Below are 15,862 nucleotides of genomic sequence, written 5' to 3'. Positions count from 1 at the left end.
AGTTCTAAGGCATGATGAGTCTGTGCAAAGCAGGCTCTACAGTACCCATCAAGGGTGAGTGTTGATGTTGTCCTGGTGGTGGGTGGTCAATGAGGAGCACAGGAGGTAGCGCCTGTCTGAAGACTTCTTTTGAAGGGAAGTACAGGAGAGGGCAGAATGCCACTAGGGCCTTTCTAAACTGTACTGTATTTGCAGTGTGGACTTGAGGAACTGAGATCCCCCAGCACAATGCCAGATGTAGATATGAAACCGAATACCGTTTTGCATACATGATATATTTTGCATAAGTGGTATTGTGATTTCTTTAAAGCATTTAAAACTCACCTAGTTTTACATGTCACTGCTACGGTACATTGTCACAAGAAGAGTCACCATGATCTCACTCAGTGTTCTGGTCTGTTTACTGATTGTCTGGACAAAGGGTAAGGGATTTATTTTATATATATATATATATATATATATATATATATAAATCATTCTACGGTAGATCAGCAGTACAAAATTATATTCTCAAAAAGCAGGATACAAAAAAATAAGAACCATATTTTAAATGTTAATGCAATCAATGGCATTTTTATGTATTTAATATTTTCTTTCTTTCTTTTGTTTTTTTAGATTCCAGAGGTGACATTACAGTAGATCAGTCGCCCCCTGCCATATCAGTTGTGCCAGGTCAAACTGTCACTATAAAGTGTAAAGCCTCCCAGGTTATTGGTGATGATATGGAGCTATACCAGCTTAAACCTGGACATGCACCTAAGATGTTAATATATAATGGAAATACACTTGTCACTGGAACCCCAAGTCGGTTCAGTGGTACCTGGAGTGGAGCTGACCACACTTTCACCATCAGCAATGTCCAGAGTGAAGACGATGCAGAATACCACTGTGGGCAGAGTGATGCATTCCCTTTCACACAGTGATACAGAGCTGTACAAAAACCTCCCTGGCACAGACAGCAGCAGCAGAGGTAGAGAGACTAAAACCTGCTGCTCACGATGAATGATGTGTGCCACTCAGTACCTAAAATTACTGTAAATTAAAGTTCTTAAATAAACATGGGGTGCTGTATAGCATGTCTCGTGATCAGCAATTACACAACTTAACTGTTGCAGGTTTCTTTTTTATTTTTATTTTTTTCGAAAACAATTGCAGATAACACAAAAACAATACACCCCTGGATTATTTGCTCCATTGCAATTTGCCCCCCGATAGTTGTGTTTAAATGTGCTTTTCATGATATTGTAACATTGCGTGAAAATAAAAAGGAGCCAGGCGACCTCAGCAAGATCACATTTGCCAAACAGCGGACTTTATTCACCAAGGTCAGCACACCACAACACAGCCCACAGCAGCATGCAAGCTGCCCCTTTATACACAAAAACCCTGCGTAAACATGGAACATTTAGACATAACCAGACATACAATGTAGACATAACAAGACACGTTATTGTACCTGACAAATCGAACGAGGCACAAACACAACACGATTGCACAACAATCACAAGCACACTGGGATCACCACTCGATCACGCTACCCCCCACCTCACAGGTGCACTCGCTCACATGCACAGACACTCAGGACATAGACAAAACACGGAACAGCGACACAAAATGATACAACACATAACACTTAGTGCAGATTGCTACAATATTATCGAGATTTAATGAGCAGCATTAACAGTGGACTGCACTCATTTATAGGCTGGTGCATTGCAACTATTTCACTTGACTGTACACCTGTAGATCACTCCTAAAGCCAAATAAAGGAAAGATACAGTCTGGCACTGTTTAAACAAATTGAAATTCAGTTTAATATAAAAGAGGTTTCACTGGCTAAACAAGTAAGAAAGTACCTTATACAGTAAAGCCCCAAGATGGTGTGCACAATCTGCATTGCACAATGCGTCCTGTAGAACATTGCAACCCATCAAAACTGCTTGGGGTCAGAAAAGTTTATTATGAATCTGTGTCATAATTACAGTAATTACAGGAAATACTGACATCAGTTTTGTTTGAACTGTAATGTTGAACAATGTTGTTAGGCTCTGAATAAAGTCACTTTTTCCAAGACTGAATAAGAACATAAGAACATAAGAATCTGGAATTGTCACAAGTGTTTCAACCCACATGAAGTCTTTGAAAAGTCTTACATTTCCTTAATGCCCCTATTCTACAGATCTAAGGAGCGACAGATCTAATTTGCAGATCAATACATAGCCACCATGTTATAGTCTCGGAGGCAGCCTGTGAGTGCTGAACTGTCTAACGGAATAAGAGATGGATACTGTACATGAATGAAAGCGCCCTCGCATCCAAACAGGAGATACATTCATAGCAGTTCTAAGGCACGATGAGTCTGTGCAAAGCAGGCTCTACAGTACCCATCAAGGGTGAGTGTTGATGTTGTCCTGGTGGTGGGTGGTCAATGAGGAGCACAGGAGGTAGCGCCTGTCTGAAGACTTCTTTTGAAGGGAAGTACAGGAGAGGGCAGAATGCCACTAGGGCCTTTCTAAACTGTACTGTATTTGCAGTGTGGACTTGAGGAAATGAGATCCCCCCAGCACAATGCCAGATGTAGATATGAAACCGCCAACTGTTTTGCATATATGATATATTTTGCATAAGTGGTATTGTGATTTCTTTAAAGCATTTAAAGCCCACCTAGTTTTACATGTCACTGCTACAGTACATTGTCACAAGAAGAGTCACCATGATCTCACTCAGTGTTCTGGTCTGTTTACTGATTGTCTGGACAAAGGGTAAGGGATTTATTTTATATATATATATATATATACATATAAATCATTCTATGGTAGATCAGCCGTACAAAGTTATATTCTCAATAAGCAGGATACAAAAAAATAGGAAATAACCATATTTTAAATGTTAATGCAATCAATGGCATTTTTATGTATTTAATATTTTCTTTCTTTCTTTTGTTTTTTTAGATTCCAGAGGTGACATTACAGTAGATCAGTCACCCCCTGCCATATCAGTTGTGCCAGGTCAAACTGTCACTATAAAGTGTAAAGCCTCCCAGGTTATTGGTGATGATATGGAACTGTATCAGCTTAAACCTGGACATGCACCTAAGATGTTAATATATGATGGAAATAAACTTTTCACTGGAACCCCAAGTCGGTTCAGTGGTACCTGGAGTGGAGCTGACCACACGTTCACCATCAGCAATGTCCAGAGTGAAGACGATGCAGAATACCACTGTGGGCAGAGTGATACAAGCCCTTTCACACAGTGATACAGAGCTGTACAAAAACCTCCCTGGCACAGACAGCAGCAGTAGAGGTAGAATGACTCAAACCTAGTCTTCATGCTGTATGGTGCCACATACAGTATTGGGATATATGGTACACTGAGGGGGAAATTCACAAACTACAAAGTATCTTTAGTTGTTGTTTTTTTGGTTCAAATTCACATCCAGCACACCATAAACATTTGCAGATAATACCATATTGACAAATCAAGTTACTTTGTGGGATTCTGAGTAGCCTTGGTCACATAGAATTGGTATTTCTATTATGTAAAGCACGTTTGGTTTTGTAACTAGGCTAACTTCAACTGGTATCAAGATCCTTAATGTGTTCTATTACAATCTCCCTCCAATTGTATTATTCAGATTTATCTTCGTTTTCTAATTGGTAGGCTGTCATTACAAGTGTCAAAGCATTGTCATGATGTAATTATCATCATGTTAGGAAGCGGTGGGTAAATCTATTGTTTAAGATACAATGCTGCCCTTCCCTCCTTCACTTAAAATGCATTCTATGCACAGGAAACACCAAATATGTCCATAATGTGCTCCTCAAGACACTTCAACATAAAGTTTTTTTGAAAAAAAAAATGGAAATGTGTTCTTTGGGTATACATTAGCAAGCCTTTCCTGAGGGGTAATGTTTTATATTTTTCTGTACTGCACCAAGTGTCAGTTAATTAATGTTGAACGACTCTGAATAAAGTCACTTTTTCCAAGACAGAATCTGGAAGTGTCACAAGTGTTTAAACTGACATGAAGTCTCTGAAAAGTCTAACATTTTTATAATGTCCTATTTTACTGATCTAAAGAGCGGCAGATCTAAATTGCAGATCAATAAATAGATCTGTCAGGATGTGAGAGGTGCAGGAATGATATACTTTCCAAACAGCTGATTATTTACTATGGTAACAGTTCTGTTTATTATTATAAATAAAGCAAACAGTACGGTTTGTCATGCTAGCAGCAATGGGATTGGGGACACTGGAATTGCAGTTCCAAATAAAAAGAGTAAACAAAACAATAATACACAGTCCCAACAGCACAGGTACGGCTTGAAGTGGTGATGCAGTGCAGGTGCCCCAGAGCAGGGACGGGTTGTGTTGCTGTACACCGGTAGTGGTGCTCCGGGAAGTGTTTGCTGGCTCCGTGGCTTCCCAGTTTACTACTTGTCTGCAATAAAAACAAAACAAAGCAAAGCAAAAGCACAGAGCTCCAGTGCTTTAGGCTACCATCGAGTCGGCCCATCCTTGTGAAGGCGTACCACCATCCTGGCTGGGAGGTAGATTTACAGCTCAGATTCTTTCTCTCCCGTTCACAAGACCCCACAATGTTATAGTCTCGGAGGCAGTCTGTGAGTGCTGAACTGTCTGACAGAATAAGAGATGGATACTGTACATGAATGAAAGCGTCCTCGCATCCAAACAGGAGATACATTCATAGCAGTTCTAAGGCACTATGAGTCTGTGCAAAGCAGGCAATGCTTAATTATGAATGGGATGAGATGGTCCATCTAATATAACAGTACGAAAACCAGACTGAAACTTCTCAAATATACCATTAAGAGTTAGAAATTTTTGTAAATTGAATTACAACAATTCACTGGTATGAGGAAGACCCAGACAACTCACTGGTATGAGGAGGTCCCAGACAATTCACTACAGCCAAATCAAAATTTCATTTTGTAATGATGGCCCCTTAAGTAGAAGGTATTTCTCATTCAAATCTTCTGACGAAAATATGATAATCTACAAAACAGCTGTTGGTTATATTCATGAGGTGTGAAACCTTTCTTACTGTTTTAAAAATACCAACAATTTCTGAAGTAACCCATGTTAATAGTTGTGTAAATAATAAATACTTTCCTAAATAAATAAATAAATGGAGGACTGGTGTCATCGTCCATATTCTGCTTCACTCCAACAAGGATGGATTTAGTATAAAATAATGTAATTTTGTGGAAACGTTCATGTTTCATGATGTGTGGAGCAGCTCTGGTGTTTTATTTAAAGATTTCAGTATTTGTAACATATTCCAAGGCACATTCAAATGTGGTCTGCAAATCAGCCAAAGACTGTTTTTTAAATGTTGATAGGTATGAGAGTTTATTATTGTTTTGCTTACCTTTGTTTTGTGTCTCAACTTTTCTCAGATGTATTGTTTAGTCTCTTTTTGGACGTTTGAACATTAAAACAATTATATAACTCCCCAGCATCCAATCACACCAGTTTTCTTATAGCAAATGTGTTTATGTTTAAAAAAAAAAAAACTTTAGTTTTTACCTGACATAATTTCCTGGTGTACCAAAAAGGGTCCTCTGTAATGATCATTACAACAAATATGATAACTTTTTTGGTAGACCAAATTGCAATACAGCACACAACATGTCCCACAACACCCATATCAATTTATAATAGAAAGCAACACAGTTTTTGTGCTGTAATTAGCTTTCATTACTTCAGTGTCAAAAGCAAAACCTGGGATTCCAATAGGGAGTGTTGAACTGGGCTTGGCACTGCCACAGATTAGGCAGGTAACTGTACCCTCAGGGGCCCCTTCTCAACAGGACTCCTGCTGGGCTTGTGCTGAAGTATGTCCAGACCAAGCTCAATCGCAAATGAATAAGGACTTCTCTAGCTATATAGAAAAACTTGTGTGACATACGGACAGAAAGACAGGCATAGCCCCAGATTCAGATACACTTAATAACTTAAAGTGCTAAATGAGGTCTTTGCAAAGTTTCTCTAAACTAATGTAATCAGACTCATACAGTATATTCCTGGTTCAGGTTTATTTACTGTCCAAGATGAACTGAGACCATTCTACAACTAAAGCAAGCAATGCAAGTAGATGTAGTGATGAGGAACAGAATACAGTTTTGCATAGAGGATACACTTTGCATAAAGCAATTCTAGAGGAGATGCATTTCTATAAAGCCTTTTTAAACTCCGTTAGTTTATATTTCAGTGTTTGCACATTACCAGTTTAATGAGAACAGGCACAATGATGTCACTTAACTATTTGGTCTGTTTACTGATCACCTTGGTTCAAGGTAAGTGCTTGATAATAATATATGTAATTTTTATTAATATATTATTCTAAAACTGAATAGCATTATACAAATGAAATGTATAAATGTATTTATATTGCTTTTCCTTGTTTTTCAGATTCCAGGGCTGACATTACTGTAGATCAGTCCCCTGTTGCTATTTCTGTGAATCAAGGGGAAACTGTCACTATTAAGTGCAAAGTCTCAACACAAATTGATAGAGATATGGAGTTGTTTCAACAGAAACCAGGACAAGAACCCAAGCTCCTCGTTTATAATTCAGATACTCTTTTCACTGGGGTCTCCTCTCGGTTCAGTGGTACTTACAGTGGCACTGACCACACATTTACTGTCAGCAATATCCAGCATGAAGACGAAGCAGAATACTACTGTATGCAGAGTGATACATTCCCTTTCACACAGTGATAAAGAGCTGTACAAAAACCTCACTGGCACAGACAGCAGCAAATGAGGAACAACTGTAGCATACTGTTTGTTTAATGAAGGTTATTATTATACACGTAATACATGTTCAATTATATTTACAAGTTGTAAATGTTATACTGCATACTGTAACCATATGGCAGTTTTCTTTTTCTTTTTTGTGATGATTTTTTTATTGTGTTTTTATGCATATCAAAAACAAACATCTCTACACCAAAATGGCCAAAATGGTTTAATAGATCAATTAAAAAAAATATTCAGCAAAAAAAGGCACTTTTCAGAGCGTTTAATAGGGACCAGAAACAAAGTACACAGAAAGAGTACTTGGAACTACAAACACAAGTCAAAAAGGAAGTTAGAAAGGCCAAGAGAGAGATAGAAATCAATATTGCTAAGGGGGCTAAAACCAATTCCAAAATGTTTTTCCAATATTATAACAGCAAGAGAACATTCAAAGAGGAGGTTAAATGTCTAAGAGACACAAATGGCAAAATCATAGATGAAGAAAAAAACAAGCAAATATATTAAATGATTACTTTTCACAGGTTTTTACAAAGGAGGACACGGACAACATGCCCCACATGTCGACCTGTTCCTATCCAATTTTAAATAACTTTAGCATAACAGAGGCAGAAGTGTTAAAGGGACTAGGAGCTCTTAAAATAAACAAATCCCTTGGGCCGGATGAGATCCTCCCAATAGTACTCAAAGAAATGACAGAAGTTATTTACAAACTGCTAACCAAGATCATGCAACAGTCTCTTGACAAAGGGGTTATACCGACAGACTGGAAAATTGCAAACGTAATACCGATCCACAAAAAGGGAGACAAAACTGAACCAGGTAACTACAGACCAATAAGCCTGAATTCTATTATATGTAAACTTATGGAAACTATAATAAGATCTAAAATGGAAAATTACCTACATGGTAACAATATCCAGGGAGACAGTCAGCATGGTTTTAGGAAAGGGAGATTGTTTCTAACTAACCTGCTTGACTTTTTTGAGGATGCAACATCGACAATGGAAAATTGCAAAGCATACAACATGGGTTATTTAGATTTCCAGAAAGCTTTTGACAAAGTCCCGCATAAAAGATTAATTCTCAAACTGAACACAGTAGGGATTCAAGGAAATGCATGCACATGGATTAGGGAGTGGTTAACATGTAGAAAACAGAAAGTACTGATTAGAGGAGAAACCTCAAAATGGAGCGAGGTAACCAGTGGTGTACCACAGGGACCAGAATTATCCCGGGTTTAAAAGTCATTTGTATGCAGACAGGCTAAAAGAATTGAATCTATTCAGTCTTGAACAAAGAAGACTACGCAGTGATCTGATTCAAGCATTCAAAATCCTAAAAGGTATAGTCAATGTCGACCCAGGGGACTTTTTTTACCTGAAAAAAGAAACAAGGACCAGGGGTCACAAATGGAGATTAGATAAAGGGGCATTCAGAACGGAAAATAGGAGGCACTTTTTTACACAGAGAATTGTGAGGGTCTGGAACCAACTCCCCAGTAATGTTGTTGAAGCTGACACCCTGGGATCCTTCAAGAAGTTGCTTGATGAGATTCTGGGATCAATAAGCTACTAACAACCAAACGAGCAAGATGGGCTGAATGGCCTCCTCTCGTTTGTAAACTTTCTTATGTTCTTATGTTCTAAATGGTGAACATACAGTAAGTGCTCAAAGCAGAGCACAGTCTAAGATATAAGAAAAAAGATGGTCCTGGTAAGTTGAAAAGGGAGGTCAAATCCTGGAAACTAATAAGCCTGCCCCTATCGTATATGTCACTAAGTATGTTAAAGTAGTTTTCTTTTTCTGTGTGATTTCTGGTTTGAAATAAATGAAACCACACTTTATAAAAATATATACAGGTGTTTTATTACCACCTGTTAATAAAGATAACCTATACATTTGTGGCTAGTTTCACAGATCCTGATTAGTTCTAATTTTGAACTGCCTTACCAAAGTTAACATTGAGTAGTCCAAGATTATTGCTAATTGGGGTCTATGAAACCAGCTGTAAGACACTGGCTGACCTGGTTACCTAGATTTTGAAGTATTTTTAACTTATTTACTGTACTCTTAATACCCTTAAATTTCAGACACAAACATTTTCATTGTAAACTCTTCACATTTTTATGTACATTCATATGAGTTGTTTAAAAAATATCTGTATGACAGGATTAGCTCTGTATTTGTGTTTATCTTCCTTTCCGGTTGAAAAGCGTTTTAGGTTTGTTCTTCAATGAACAGTACATCCTTATTCATGGGATTCCCACCTTACCTGTGAGAAAGTCCAGCTACAACTTTGCAAATTATAATAACCCTGCCTGTATATTTATAGTAAGAGCTGTCGTGAGCACCTTCTCCTTTGAGAGCATTAAGATTTTTATTTCAGTCCCTGTGACAGGGTACCGTCACTGCCCAAGCTGTTACCGGCAGGAAGACAGACTCAGACAAGAACGCTGCAGTGAAGCGCTATCAAGCACGTTTAATCACAGTACAGTACGAGACAAACAAAATACACTAACAAATAAAACAGCACAAGGGCCAAAACTAAAGGTCTACACAAAAACCCCAACCCCAACCCCAACCCCGACACCAACCCCGACCCCGACCCCGACCCCGACCCCGACCCCGACCCCAACGCCAACCCCAACCCCAAACCCAACCCCAACGCCGACCCCGACCCCGACCCCAACCCCCAACCCCAACGCCAACCCCAACCCCAATAACTGTAATAAATAATAATAATAATAATAATAATAATAATAATAATAATAATAATAGAAAGGAAGCATGCTTCTACTTGAACCACTTGAGCGAAAATAACTAATTTGCATATAGTGTGTTCCCAAGAGAGCTGTCTGAGAGCTCCAAGGAGAGTTTAAAGAGCCTGGTGCACTGAGCATGCTAGTTTCTATAGAAGTTTTATTGCCACATGAACATTAAGATGTCAATGATTAGCTTGCTGGCTACCCTGTTAATCTTAATCCACGGTAGGTACAGTCAACTTTAACTTTTGCCTTTTATCAATTTATACCCAGGGTTTAGACTTGAAATGTAGGAGCTTACTAAATACAAGTCTAAAATGTAGATCTGTGAAAAGAATATAACTGCACTAAAGATTTTAAACTATTCACTTGACTACAGTATACCTGGTTTTAAGAAGTTGAGTTGATCTAATGGTAACAGTAACATGTATATGGTCAATCATTGCAAACTGATGTATTGTATTTTCCTTTCTTCTTAGATCTGCACGGCCAGATTGTTATGGATCAGTCTCCAGCTTCGCTGTCTGTTCTTAGAGGACAATCTGTCACTATCAAATGTAAAGCGGGGAGCTCTGTCAGCAGTGAGGGACACTGGTATCAGTTTAAGGAAGGGGAAACTCCCAAGCTCCTGATTTATTGGACAAACAATCGTCATACTGGAGTCCCAAGTCGGTTTAGTGGCTCCCAGTCTGGAACTGAATTAACTTTCACCATCAACAATGTGCAGCCCGAGGATGATGGAGATTACTTTTGTCAGCAGGACTATAGCACCCCTTTCACAGTGATACACGCCAACACAAAAACCTCTTGAAGGCAACACCGTTACTGTATTGAGTTTTACATCCTCTTTTCAAGATTACATACTATACCCTTTCTGAAGCTTTTGATCAAGTTAATAACTTTAATCTGGACCATTGGAACTTGCAACCAGTCATTTAATGCTGTAAACATCCAGGACTTGCTTAAAAAGGATAACAGGTACTGGATCTGACCTTCATTGACATTTTGTTTAGGTTTCTTAGGCCAATTGTATGGTATAGGATCTTTATTTCTGGTATCTCGCCAAACCCTACAGTCTTATAATAGTGCATTTTCTTAAAAGACAAACTTTGCCCTATTTAAATTCAATTTTGACCAATTCATGTTTTGGTAGTAATGAAGCAATGATAAGTGCAATGCCTGAGCTAGATATGCATCTAAATATATTGGTCTAGACTCTCAGTGGGTTGATTAGAATAGAAAGTACAACATTCATATGGTTTTGGCTATTGACACAACTGCATGAAATAGCTGAATGCAGATTTGCATCCCATGGTAAACCGTGTGTGTTGAAGCATGGGCAGTTGTGAAGCAAGTAAATGAACCTGTTTTCTTTATGTACAGTGTGTCGCTCTGAATTGATCACTGTGGTACACTTTCGGCCAGGGGACCAGGCTGATTGTAAAGAGTAAGTAGATCACTGTGATATATTTTAGCTGAGTTTTTCTGGGAAATACAGGTTTTTTTTTTCGTTTTATGAATGTTGTCACTTGTGGCTGTACAGGAAAAAGTAAGTATTTATTACTTCACATTGATTTTGTTACTGTTAAAGGTTTTGAATGTATTCCTGTGGTATAGCAAACTGTAAGATACAAAAAAAGTATGAAATATGTGCTAGAGTTGAAACTTTAAAAAAAACTGCAGATAACCTGCAGTATAATCATTTAATATTTCAATGGTATTATTTATGTTTGATTATTTAATGAGCCTGCTACAAATCTATAGAACAAATAGTTTTCAAATTTCGAAAGAAAAAAACCCTTCCTGAACACAAAACTGTGTATTACACAGTGGAAAAACAATACACATTATACTAAAATAGAACAGAGGCATATAGTGCAACGGGAGCACCAGGTAGATTTTTGTACCAGGGCTCAATCAGCATCAGTGACTGTGTTGGACATTCGGGCAAGGGACCAAGGTGGTGGTAAAAAGTAAGTTTGATAGCATTTTAACTATTGTGCTGTGAAAGGTAGAAATAAATATTGAGATTTTATGTCATAATAGGAAAATTTATAGTGTACATAAAATAATAAAAAATAAACATTTTTTAAAAAAAATTGATACTGGGATGCTTTATCAAAATAAATAGGGGGCTAAGCAATAAAGTAATTTAAAAACCGGCTTTAATTATTTATAAAAGTCTAACAAAAATGACACTGATGAGTCCTATCTATTAAAAACATTTTGATTATCAACCTGGTGTGTTATTGGGGTAAAAGTTTGCTGTATGTTCTTTTTTTGAGTAAGTCACAAAAACAGTTACTGGAATAAAAACATTTAAAATAAAAAAAACTAAAAAAAAAACAACACACTTTTTATTATAAAAGTATGGGCAACCAAAAATGACAATATTTAAATTTTTACAATGAGAAATTAATAATATGTTCAACATGTCCATTTTCTTCAAATAATTTGATAAACAAGCTGATAAATTATACTTGTGGGTCTTCTTTATATATTTAAGTATTATTATTATTATTATTATTATTATTATTATTATTATTATTATTATAGCAATGAATTTGTTAAAATACCAGTCGCTGTTTACTTCAACACATATACAATTGTAGGTGACTCAAGTTAAATCCAAGTTAAACTCAAGTTATTACATTATTACTTCTGTGTGTTCTTAAAAAAAGTTAGTTTTTAAGGTATTCTAAAAGTTGCTGCATTTCTCTTTTTGAAGCCTCGTGAATAAAGAAAAATCTAATGGACTTAATAAACGTTATATGCTGTAATAATAATAATAATAATAATAATAATAATAATAATAATAATAATAATAATAATAATAATTCAACTGATTTTAAACGTATTTCTTTTCATTTTATACGAACAAAAAACACAAAAGCGTTACCGAAATGTGTTACCAAAATAAAAAGTACATAAATAACCTGTTTAAAATATGTTGTCGAAAACTGATTTTTAATTTCTAAACATTTGGTTCAAATTGTTATAGGTTGCATGTATGAGGGTGAAAATATGTTCTGCAAGAAAAAATAATGAATAAATAAATAAATAAATAAATAAATAAATAAATAAATAAAAAACCCATAGGCTAGAAGAAACAGCGTACAAAAATACCAAAGTCCCTAACCCAGGGCTTCTCAAACCCGGTCGTGAGGACTCCATGTGTCTTCTGGTTTTCATTTCAACTGAGCTCTCAAATACACAAAACCCTTCACTGTCCTGATAATTTGCTAAATTAGACCTTTTTACTTGTTTTCAGCTCTGAAACAGATGCAGATTTCAAGTTAGCTGTAACATTTTATGCGTAACTAGAACTCGGCATTTTTTTAAGAGCTGAGAACAATTTAAAAGTTCTAATTAAGCAAGCCCTAACCAGTCCCTAACCTTTTCTGTGCTTCCTCAGGCCGAGCGCTGGCTTCCCCGGTTGTCAGTCTGCTACCTCCTTCAGCTGAAGAGCTCTCAAAGAACTGGGCAACGCTTGTGTGCCTGGTCGACAAATTCTACCCAGACATCGTCGAAGTCGTGTGGGAAATCGACGACAAGAGCCAGACAGACGGGATTCTCAACAGCAAGTCGCTCAAGGCGTCAGACAACACGTACAGCATGAGCAGCATCCTCACGCTGACGCGGGCAAAGTGGGAGTCCAGCGAAAAATACTCCTGCATCATCAAGCATGAAAACTCCGCAGCCCCTATTGTGAGCACCATCAATAGAAGCCAGTGTACAACTGCGTAAAACTAGCTGGGAAGTCAAACCATTGTCATTGTTTTAAGATATTGGTTTAAATATTGCTAGAAATACAGTAGTAGGCTACACAGTTGTATACCATTCTAACATGTTAGTGCTTTTGGCTGTTTTGGCTTATTGTTATGTAATATGAATGACTAACAGAATAAAATCTTTAAAAAAAGGAATAAATAAATACAATTGAATTTTAAAAAGCAAACATATTTCTCTGTAACACCAATGTTAGATTATAAAACATGTAGCGATATGCTGTGTTAGCATGTTAAGCATTTGTAACTAAATTGCTGAAATGATATTTCACTCTATGGCACATATAACATTGTTTGGGCTTCAGCATTCCTGTGTAGTATAGTATGCTGTTTTATGTGTGTATTCAATAAAAGGAAAAAAAAATAAACAAATAATAATTCAAGCAAAGCCAGTAATACAACTATTTCTTTATAAACTGCATTTCGATTATTATTCTTAGAATTGTATATATATATATATATATATATATATATATATATATATATATATATATATATATATAATGTATTTATTTGTATTTATTCTACAACCAATTACTGACTGCATCAGAAGACAGTTGTTACAAACATGTAATTTGATACTGTATGTGAATCATACAAAAAAAAAAAAAAACATTAGTCACAATATGTACTCCTGTAGAATAATCTTGCTTATTTTAGTCTATCTTTAAAGCTGAGGGATATTCATGTGTTACACATATTCCAGGTAATCTTGCAAAGATTAAATGCATAGTATATTATTATTATTATTTATTTCTTAGCAGACGCCCTTATCCAGGGCGACTCACAATTGTCAGAAGATATCACATTATTTTTACATACAATTACCCATTTATACAGTTGGGTTTTTACTGGAGCAATCTAGGTAAAGTACCTTGCTCAAGGGTACAGCAGCAGTGTCCCCACCGGGGATTGAACCCACGACCCTCAGGTCAAGAGTCCAGAGCCCTAACCACTACTCCACACTGCTGCCCTGATGATGGATGAATGCAAAGCAGTCAAAACAACCTGTCAGTGGCACATGTGTGAAACACAAACTAGTGCCTGCATTTCAACAACTTAGCATGCATTTTAGGGAAGGTTTTCAGTAACTGACATTAACGGATACAAGAGTGGCATTTTATATCAGGCTACTGTTTTCATTGAGAGATTCGATTTGCATGTGCACAATAGTGGCACATAAGAACAAGATATCCCAATTGTGAAATAAAACACTTTTCCCACCCAAATTTCATTTATATAGCATGCTTTTTAAAAGTGTCTTAAGTTTGTGGTTTAGAACAAACAGTTGATCTATTCTGTAAATGTGGGCAGTGTTTTCAAGATTTCAAAGATCTACTTCCAGGGTTTCTTTTCTACATTCCAAATCATTATATATATATATATATATATATATATATATATATATATATATATATATATATATATATATATATATATGTGTGTGTGTGAGTGTGTGTTTGTGTATATATATATATATATATATATATATATATATAGTATAAAGAAATTGGAACAGTCTTTAGTTTTATTTTTGACCTTACAGCGCCCTCTGCTGCATTATGACTGAGTAGCGGCACAGTAAGGCAATATGAGCACATGCTACTATATGATTATATTATTTCTGCTGATTAATTCTGGTTGAAATGTTCACATTTTAAATATATATTATTAAAAAGCACTTCAGTTACTGTTCATATATACTGTACACACTGTTTGTGAAATGTAGTTATCAAGAAGAATGAGGGACAATTCAGGAGCACATTTTAACACTCCCATGCCATTCCAGCCTTGCAAGCAAAGACTATCAGTTGGGCCCAATTAAGTCATGATTTTCATTATGTTGATCATTAGTGAAGATTTCTGTACTGTGGGTGTTGTCGAGTGATTGAAAACGAGACATTTTGTGTTTGAATTGAAAGTGATGGTCTCGAGGAGCCGAATAGGTCAAAGTTCAAGTATATTTAGAGGAATTATGACTTTTTTACATCACTAGTGTGGTATTATGCCTTTTTTTTAGAATGGCTCAGGATGCAAATACAGTCTTCATTCATAGATAGATAGACAGATAGATAGATAGAGATAGATAAGTCTTCCTGGATAAGGGTGTCTGCTAAGAAGAAATAATAATAATAATAATAATAATAATAATAATAATAATAATAATAATAATAATAATAATAATAATAATAATAATAATAATAGGTATAATCCAGGGCTGTTAATGGAACGTGAAACAAGCAAAGTGATTGGTCGAGCAAGGTTCCAGCTGTCGGTATATTGGATGGATACAGACAGTTGGAGCCTTGTCACATGTTCTAAATCACTGCGCTGCCTCATAGAGTTTATCAGAAGTATCAGACGGTAGCCATCTTGCTTTTACAGTTACATATGTACAGCTGTAACTATGAAACTGAGTGACCAATTACCTGGAAAAAATCCCAAAGTAGTAGTAGACATGCCGATTTGGATAAAGAACAATTAAATTAACTGGAAGATAGCAAAAAAAAATACAAAAAAAGAC

General features: G+C 36.3%; 1 gene segment (V, D, J or C); it reads left to right on the top strand.

Moving 5' to 3' along the window:
* The first annotated feature begins 346 nt into the window (after positions 1–346).
* LOC117420665 (Ig kappa chain V region Mem5-like) lies at positions 347–13,726 on the top strand. The segment is given in 4 exon segments: positions 347–422; positions 616–913; positions 11,489–11,523; positions 12,966–13,726. Coding segments are annotated over 4 exon segments (714 nt in total).
* The last annotated feature ends 2,136 nt before the right edge of the window (positions 13,727–15,862 follow it).

This window comes from Acipenser ruthenus, chromosome 1 (assembly GCF_902713425.1).
Source record: "Acipenser ruthenus chromosome 1, fAciRut3.2 maternal haplotype, whole genome shotgun sequence".
In the NCBI taxonomy this organism is placed as follows: Eukaryota; Metazoa; Chordata; class Actinopteri; order Acipenseriformes; family Acipenseridae; genus Acipenser; species Acipenser ruthenus.
The sequence above is the reverse complement of the archived record's forward strand: the minus strand, read 5'-3'. Positions and strand labels throughout refer to the sequence as shown.